This window comes from Penaeus vannamei, chromosome 17 (genome assembly GCF_042767895.1).
Source record: "Penaeus vannamei isolate JL-2024 chromosome 17, ASM4276789v1, whole genome shotgun sequence".
Lineage (NCBI taxonomy): Eukaryota > Metazoa > Arthropoda > Malacostraca > Decapoda > Penaeidae > Penaeus > Penaeus vannamei.
This window is the reverse complement of record NC_091565.1, coordinates 20731739-20741431: the sequence shown is the minus strand read 5'-3', so window position 1 is coordinate 20741431 and position 9693 is coordinate 20731739. Positions and strand designations below refer to the sequence as shown.

Here is a 9693-nt window from a genome sequence, read left to right as displayed (position 1 = left end):
GATACACACCGGGAAGATCAATATTTGTCTGAATCATCCAGATACCCCGTCCGGTGCAGCCGTAGCACGTAAACGCGTCCCTTCCCGCTGACATCCCGGTCTCGCTTCAGAGGTGGAGATCGCTGGCCGCACGCACTGGCACCCGCCCTCGGAGCCGCTGCAGAGGGAGGTCAAAGGGCAAAGCACGCGCGACTTGGAACAGAGTATCCTCGCGAAAGCACTGAAGGAAGGCGTCGCCGAGGATGAGCAAGCAGGTATATTGATATCAAAGGATGAATAAAAGAAAATGGAAATGTGATGATATATTTTCGTTTTCCTTTCTATTTTTCTTTTTCTTTTCATATGTTTTTTTTATCTTTTTATTCGCTGTTTGATTAATTACTTTGACCACAATTTTTTGACACATTAGTCCGTCAAGCTGACTATTCATTTACGAAGAGAAAATATTCTAATTATATGTGTAGCTGAATTTCGCCCCTCCCCCCTACCCAATGCACCCACCCTCCCTCTCCCCCTCATTTCCTGAATTTATCTCTCCCATGTATACTCTCACCTTATCTCCCCTCCTTTCTCTTTCCCCCACCCCCTCTCTCTTTTATTTTCCCATCCTACCCCCACCCTTACATTTCCTCTGCGTTTCCCGTCCCTCCCCACATTTCCAACCTAACCCTCCCTGCATCTCCCCAATCTCCCCCCCCCCTCATTTTCCATCTTACTATGTCCCTACTACACTTCCCCCACTTTCCCCCTACCTTCTTCTTTGTCGACCATACCTCCGCCCTTTCCTTTTCCCCACCTGCCCTGTCCCCCTCAACCTCGACCTTACCCCCCTTTATGCCTTTCTTCCTCCACTACAACACTCAAACTTCCGCCCTCCCCCCCCCCCATCCCTCCCCTCCATCACCCCAACCCTTCCTCGCTCCGCCTCCCACCCTACACCTACAACACTCTCTCATTACTTATTCCTCTTTCACTCCCTTGCTCTTCCTCAACCACCACTCACCCTTGTCCCTCCCAAGGATCGCTGGGGCCGAAGGAGAGGAACGAGAACCTGCAGCGCCGCATTCAGGAGACGTGCAAGACTCTCAACATCACCTTGCCCATCACGCAGAACGTGCTCAGCCACATGCATTTCGACCACAAACGCAAACTCATTTATTGCTATGTGCCGAAGGTGAGTGTGTATGTGTGTGTGTGTATGTGTGTGTGTGTGTGTGTGTGTGTGTGTGTGTAATGTTATTATCATCATGGTCTTCTATCGATTATCGTTATTATCATTGTTATCGTTATCATTTTTTTGTTTCATTGCCATGATGATTTGTAATAATCGTGGTCTTTATTATGTTTTTCATCGTTATCATTATGATCGTTGTTGCCGTTAGTAAAAATGCTGTTCTTTTAGTTACATTATTATATTTATTGTAATATTCTTAGTCCTTTCAACAATTTCATTGTCTTTTTTGTTGCTACCACAACAATCCCTAAGAATACACATATTTCCGTTGTTGTTGGTAGTTCTTGCTGTTGTTTGACCTTTTTTCGCTTTTGCTGTCGTTGTGGTATGTTTATCAATACCACCGGTAGCAGCATCCGAGCAGCTTAATATCGAGGTAGGAAGCGCCAGGTGCCGGGGGTTCACTTCGCCCTCTCCTGCGTGTCCTCGCTGCGCGGTCCTGGGGGCAGCTGTGAATAGCCACGGAGAGGTTCCCACCGCCCTTCGGAGCTCCGCAGCACCTTCTTCCGTAGACACTCCTTCTTGTTCTACCGTATTGCATCTGGTTCTGCTACGGGCGTCGGTTCACCGGGTCGTTCAGGAAGGGCGCTGAACCGGCTGCTTTCGGGAAGGGCATTTCGCAGTTGTGATCGCCATTTAACTGTTCTCTCTCCTGAACGAGATTTCTAGGCTTATTGATGCATGGATGATATTTACCACCATCTTTTATGTACCGAATTTCAATTGATTATTTCATAACAGGCATGTTATACACATGTATATATACACATATACCCACGCGCACACACACACACACACACACACACACACACACACAGAGAGAGAGAGAGAGAGAGAGAGAGAGATACACATACATATATATAAACATATGTATATATACATATATGTATATATGTATATATATACGTATGTCTATATATATGTATATGTATATGCATGTGTATATAGATACATACATACATACGTACGTACATACACACACATATGTGTGTGTGTGTGTGTGTGTGTACATATGTGTATATAGGTAGATAGATAGATAGATAGATACTTGTCAATATATATGTATATGTATGTATATACATACACACATACATACAAATATACATACATATGTATGTATATAAATATATTCATGTATGTGTATGTGTGTGTGCATATGTGTTTATGTATATATACAATATATATATATATATATATATATATATATATATATATATATATATATATATATATATACAATATATATATATATATATATATATGTATATATACATATATATGCATATATATATATATATATATATATATATATATATATATATATATATATATCTGTATATGTGTATATGTATATATAAGTGTTTATCGTGTGTGTGTGTGTGTGTGTGTGTGTGTGTGTGTGTGTGTGTGTGTGTGTGTGTGTGTGTGTGTGTGTGTGCGCGCGCGCGCGCGCGCGCGCGTGTGTGTGTGTGCATATCCGTGTGCGTGTGGTGTGGGGTCACGTGATCCAAATGTCCGACTTTGTCATGCAGGCCGGTGATCGTGCAGCAGAAGCGCTTCACTTGCTTCCCTTTTTTCCTCCTTCCCGCTAAATATTTCCTTCCCCTTGATTTATTTTTTACTCATCTTTTCGTTTTCTGCTTCTTTTCCTACTTCGTCACCTGTTTTTCTGTTTTCCTGCCACGTCCTTTTTTCTTGTTACCTTCCGTTGCCGTGGCTCATCCTAGCGTGTGTGCCCCCCCCCCACCACCAAGTCTGACCAGCTGGCGATCCACAGGTGGCGTGCACCAGCTGGAAGAGGGTCTGGATGAAGATGATTGGGAAGGTCTCACCTGATAAGGACCTGAGCACGATCGGCAGGTAAGTAAAGGTGACACAGCTAGACAGGTGATCGATCTATCATTGAGTCACCTGCCCGTCTGCATGCCGTTTCCTTGTCTTTTCAAGCCCGTCATAGTGCTGCGTTCGGAACTCCTCGTCTTGCTCGTCCAGACAAGTTGTCAGGACCAGCAGGACAGCGAGGCCGCGTTCGGAACCGAGGCGTTCACTGCCCACAAGGCAACAACTCGAAAGTAAAATCATTATGTTACCATACCGGTCTTTATTTCACACGCTACATAGGTTTTGTAATAACTTTGATGCATAGTTAACTTTCCTGCAACTGACAAACACAAGATTACCCGATGATAACATCAATAAACGGCCATGAAATTAACTATCAGTATCATGTGGTTGCCTGTACCTGTCATTTTTTTACATACAAATGGTACTGTGATGTAATGTCGTCCTGATGGACGAGACGGATAACTTGTCCAGAACGCCAAATTACGGGTTCCGAACGGTCCGAACATCTTGTTCAACTTTTCCAGCTAGTTGGACGGTGAGTTTCAAACTTAGCAATAACTGTTCATAGCTCAGTACTTTTATCTTTATAATAAAATATTTGTATGTAAACAGGCATGTAACCGTTTTGCTTATAAGAGAAATAATCATAATATTAACCAGTGACTGACTACAAGAAGGAAATTTCAAAAATTCATTAGCCTTAGAAATTTGCAAGCAGCTGACGTCAAAATTACATACCACTATCGTATACCCAGTACGCTGCCTGGTATATCAATGATCGAAACTGTTAATGATCATGACTATCATTTAATCTAAGAATATCACCCATTACGCGTTTTACGTGTATCAACAGTGCCGCACGAACCTGCTAATTAGCTCTTGAATTATGATGCGATTAAATGGTTCAGCGCGAGGAGTGCTAAAAAATCATTGCATGCATACAAATACAAAATAACGCTGAAATACATGCGTCTACGGGTCTCACAACGCACTCGCGACCGTGAGGCTTACAAGATCGAAGGAACCTTAAACACTACAAGCGCAAGAACCAAGGCCAAAGGTCAAGGTTGGTTACCATAGTATGTTGCACTGACTGTCGTCAAATGCGCTTTTTCTGTTTACGTTAATGAAAGAGCAAACTAGGGCAAAATCTAATATAACTTTTGTTGACTTTATATATAGATATTGATCATTTCTTTAAACGAATTACAGAAAACAGGTTTTAATTGCACCCTAGAAAGCTTGGAGGTACAGAGGAGAAACACGCTCTAGGTCGTGTTATCGCTGGTTCCTATCAGACCCCCAGATTTCGCCTATTGTAATATTAATTAGGCGCACCAGTGGCAGGGACAGCAAATGAAATACAGGTAGAGGGTAGGGCACAGCCGAATGCAAAGTAGCTGCTCCATACAAACAACAGCGGGACGAAGTGACGGCCCTGCAAACGACAACCTTTACCTTACACAAAATAAATAATTGTCCTTCAAATTTTCAAATGCTTTTAAAAATGTTTACATGCGCGCGGGGGCGTCTATATACATAGACTGAGTGCTGTTTTTTATTCTAATTGCTTACATATACATGGGCAAAGAATGGAAACAGCTGCAATAATATTTGTAAATTAAAGTTTTTCGCTTTTTCTCTAGTCCAAAGAAGTGTCCTTGTTGCATTAACACGTTACTATTGATTTCCCTGTTCATTATTGCATTCAATTTTTTGTTCACAAACAAAACGTACATCGTTTGTAAATATATAGTAAGACAGATAGATATTGGTTTACCTATGGATAAAGATACATAAAAAATACATAAAGTGATATGCGAAACATTCATCTTGGTCACATTCGGTTTGCCCGCAGGTACGCCGTGCACACCTCCGTCCCCAACATGGCCTCTCAGAAGGGAATGGTCGATGAGGCGCTGGCGACTTACAAGAAGTTCCTTTTCGTCAGACATCCGTTCGACCGTGTTTTGTCGGCCTTCAAGGATAAGCTCGAGAGTGCTGATAAGTCTAGTGCCTACAACTTCCATAAGGAGATCGGAGCAAAGATACAGCAGAAGTACAGGTGAGAGGTGGATGACTTTCGTAGGAATCACTGCATTACAATAAGAATGAGGTTTGTATTTGTATCTAAAAATAGTGAGTGAATCATAATCTGTCATGAAATTCATTTGGAGAATAAACTTAGGCAAGCTCCTCCTTAAGGAATTGGAAAGACGCGCGCATGTAAACAATGATGACGTCACAGATACGTTTTAATGGATTTCTGTATAAGAATTAACAAAAACTTAAAGTATCTTTTTAATTAAAATCATATAAGATTACTATGATTTGTGCAGCTCTGTAGTTCTCCTAGCAGACTACAGATACTCTCGTCATGCCTATTTCTAAACGATACATATTGTCTGTTTCTACTTCCGACCAAGTAGTAGATTATGCGAACTCGGATGATGAGGGAAGTGGAAACGTTCAATTTACCCCCGACTTATTGTTGAAAAAATGCTCATGTGACCGCCCCACAAGAGCAAGGCCTCCCCATTCTATGTTCGATCCTTACCGGCTTGCATCTGTCACTCGGATTTTTGTCCATGCAGTTATTATAATTACATAAACACATTATGCAATTACTACGTGATTGGGATCCAGTGTTATTCATAAATCATACCAGGCTGAAGCTCCAGACGGGCAGTTTTCCTGTTTTTACAGTATATAGTTAACAGCATAGGCATCATACTCCCTTGCAGGTATTATCTGCAACAGTTTATCATGTGAGGCTGTACTAAACCATTGCTGCTGTACTACAGCCAGCAGTCAGCATGTGATAATCATGTCAAATGGCAATTATTAACTCGTTCTTAACACTGATTGTCAACAGAAACATACAATTTAATCTACACACAATAACTGTACCAAAGAGGAAATATAATATATATATATATATATATATATATATATATATATATATATATATATATATATATATATATATATAAATCATCCAATATTGCAACCTCTAGACATCCAGTAAATCATTTCTGGGTGCGTGTTCATATCGTATATCAGCATGTTATTTCAATAAGAAGTCCTACCGCAGAGTTTCGAAGACAAAGTAACCTATCCAGTATGCTCATTACGTCATCTCCCCGGCCCCATCTTCCTCTTATGGTCATAAGATACCCAGTTACAGATGAACATCTATACAGGAACTATTCAACATTATGATTCACCAGTTCACTGTATCTGTTCTTACCTCCGCCAGATGTCATTAAACTTTGATGGTGATCCGAATCAAGGATTTTTTTAATGATTGCACCAGTTGATAAATAGATAAGGTTATGTTTTTAGTCGAAATGGTTTGTTGGTTTGTTCACTGGTTAGCAGGATAACTCAGAGAGGTCAGAACATGAAATTGTTTATCAGATTTGTATCCTTGCATAACTTTGGTTCCATGAAATGTTGATAGTGATCCGGATCGTGAACCGTATCCAGGATTTTTTTGAATGATTGCATCCGTTACCCTTATTGTTTTGCCTCCGCCAAGGAGTTTATGTTTATGGTCGTAACCTGTGTACTTGAGAAAGATGATTTCAATGTAATTTTTCGTCTGAGCATTTCTATCATGTGTCGGTTATTTAGTTAACGCCTCCGTTCCGCATTCCAGAAGCGCGGGAGCCTCTCCCGAAGGCGACAACACGACTTTCTCCGAGTTCATCCGCTTCATCTCAGAGCCCGGCCACGGCACCTTCGAGCAGAGGAACGAGCACTGGCTGTCCGTGCACGAGCTATGCAACCCGTGCGCCGTCAAGTACGATTTCGTGGGCAAATACGAGAGCCTCAAGGAGGACGCCAATTACGTGCTGGACTGGTTGGGTGTCACGGACCTGGTGAAGAGTTTCCCCGCTTCCGATCGGCCGTTCTACGCGCGCCGCTACGACCCCAAGTACTTCAACCAGCTCAGCCACAGCGACAAGATGGCCTTCTTCACCAAGTACCTCGCGGATTTTGTGGCCTTCGGTTATGACTTCGTCTGACCCAAGAGCATTGCATTTGTATTTGTAACAAATTAGTCAAAAGATAAAAAATAAGTGTGTGTGTACTTAATTAGTTTAGATACAAGAGAGAGAACTGAGCTCAGAAGAACCAGTCTGCTATATTTTGAACAGATGTATATTTCTGATACATACAATATTTCCTGGAAGGTTGCTCCTCAATTTAATAGTTTCATTTAGCAAACTTTTCCTTTTCTTTTTTGTATCCTGAGCTCCACTCTTTGTGTGTGATTCCGTGGAGAATAGTCAGTCCCGCCTTTTTCCTCTCTCCTTGTGTTTTATTTATTTTCTGGAGTCTTTAGTCCAAGCCTTCAAAGGAAGTGCCCGTCCAATGGGCTGCTTTCTCCACAGCAGTCCTCTAGAGTAAGCATATGATAACTGTGATGATTTTCTCTACTATAGTTTCACTTTACAAACTTGATGGCCTCTTCATATCTGCGATCATCGATAACTGATTATCTCTCTCTTTTGTGTGAACTTATTGGTATAGGTTCATTTTAATATCTATCCAATCTTTTCGTTTCTTCGCTCGATCAGTTGAATACTGATTGTACGACTTGCACTTGTGTAGAGGTCGGTTTTGACATCGCCGTACCTGACTACAGTACATTTATGCGCGCGCGCTTGTGTGTGTGTGTGAGTGTGTGTGTGTGTGTGTGTGTGTGTGTGTGTGTGTGTGTGTGTGTGTGTGTGTGTGTGTGTGTGTGTGTGTGTGTGTGTGTGTGTGTGTGTGTGTGTGTGTGTGTGTGTGCGCGCATTTCCTTACCGTGCATACTCGATTCTGCAAATAATGATATGAAGAATACCCTGCTATTCTCATGGTGTGAGTGAGAGAGAAAGTGCAAGATACTATAATCCGGTGTGCCTTCTAGATTTAAGTGAGCTAGTCATTTTGTGTGTGACTAAATAAGAGATGTGCATTATTCATATGACTATAGCATTTGTACATTTCATTGAAATCGTCGAACAGCTTTTGACGTGATTTGTTTAATAAATGGAATTCGACCAAAGGTTTAGTTTCATTTAATAATTTTCTCTTCGTATGATTTCGGTTGCTTTTCACTGAATTTCTCTATGTTTCTCGGTATATCCTTCCTCTCCATGACTGATTTATCTTCACGTTCTTCCGATCTGTCTTCCTCCCATTCGCTTCTCTCTTCCTTCCTTTTGTCTCTATCTCCTTTCTTTATCTTTCTATTTACCTCAACCGTTTCTGTTCTCTTTCATTTCTTCATATATTACCATTCGTGTTCTTTATGGATTCTTTATTGGGAACTGTTACCTCTCTTCATTTGTCGTTACAGCTTCAGTCGTTTATGCTAAGTGAGGACACCATGAATTATTAATGCATTTAGCCGTTTCACCTGCGCACTTGTCGACTGGGGGTTGCGGTGGGTATGTGATTCTCTCTTCTCTATTTATATCAATCCATCTATCTGGAGAAGTAGATGTACTGATACATACAAAATATAGATAGATAGATGATAGATAGATAGATAGATAGATAGATAGATAGATAGATAGATAGATAGATAGATAGATAGATAGATAGATAGATAGATAGATAGATAGATAGATAGATAGATAGATGGATAGATAGATAGATAGATAGATAGATAGATATAGATATATACATTTATATATATAAGCATACACACACGTGTGTGTGTGTGTATAAGTATATCAATGTACATTTGTATACATAAATACATACACATACATTTATGCATAGATAGATAGACACATCATCATGTTTAGTATTTTGAGGTAAATCCTTTCTGAATATAACCTTATTCAAAATCGTAATTAATGATACAGCGACCGCACTTCCCTACGATCGGGCAGCCACAACGGCCGGGTGAATCCCTGGTCGTCAGAAAGGACTTGAACTTGAACTGATGTAACATGCCAAGTGACGCGTCCAGTCACCGAGGTAGGAAGTGACTCGGAGTCATCTTAGGAAGCTTGCCAAACACAATCTGAACAGCGGAGAACACCTGTCAGAACAGACACCTCAGTCCCGTTAGCAACAGGTGTCAGAGCGAAGCCACGGAGGACTCAGGCCACTCGAAGACACGGAGCAATAGCAATTACCAAGATGTGTAGAGTATAGCTTCTAAAAATACTCCAAAAGGTTAGATACTTGTTGCGTGTTAGACAGAGGACGTCTCGAGGTCCAGGCTGAAATGCTTCTCTCCGCTGTTTTTTTTTTTTTTTTTTTTTTTTTTTTCTAGGGATGAGAGGTCTAATGTCTCAAATAAATTCTACTTCATTTTTTTTTTCATCCAATAACTTCACTTTGCTTCTTTTACAAGTGTGTGATTTTGATAGCTTATATCTACACATACGTTTCCCTTCATTCTCTGCCACTGAAGACGAGGAGACAAACTCCATGGCACTACCGACTCGCCTATTACGATGAACTGAAATTCATACATATTGTATGATTTTCCTGAGTGATGCTGGACTCCCTCCTCCCCATGCCATATACAGTGGAATGGGAGGGCGATGATGGGCTTCTCTTGGGCTCCTTGATTCATTGCTCAGTAGATCGCGTTTCCTTCC

The 9693-nt window shown here is 41.1% G+C and overlaps 1 protein-coding gene across 3 annotated transcripts in view; it reads left to right on the top strand.

The window, feature by feature from the left end:
* Positions 1-8138, top strand: part of LOC113820667 (carbohydrate sulfotransferase 11) — a 55397-nt gene extending 47259 nt beyond the window's left edge. For all 3 annotated transcript variants that reach the window (XM_027373009.2, XM_027373008.2, XM_027373010.2), the window contains exons 3-7: positions 111-254; positions 1020-1174; positions 3012-3094; positions 4938-5144; positions 6741-8138. In XM_027373009.2, coding sequence (XP_027228810.1) covers positions 111-254; positions 1020-1174; positions 3012-3094; positions 4938-5144; positions 6741-7110 — 959 coding nt within the window. In that variant the 3' untranslated portion in view covers positions 7111-8138. The remainder of the gene's footprint in view (positions 1-110; positions 255-1019; positions 1175-3011; positions 3095-4937; positions 5145-6740) is intronic.
* Positions 8139-9693: the final 1555 nt, after the last annotated feature.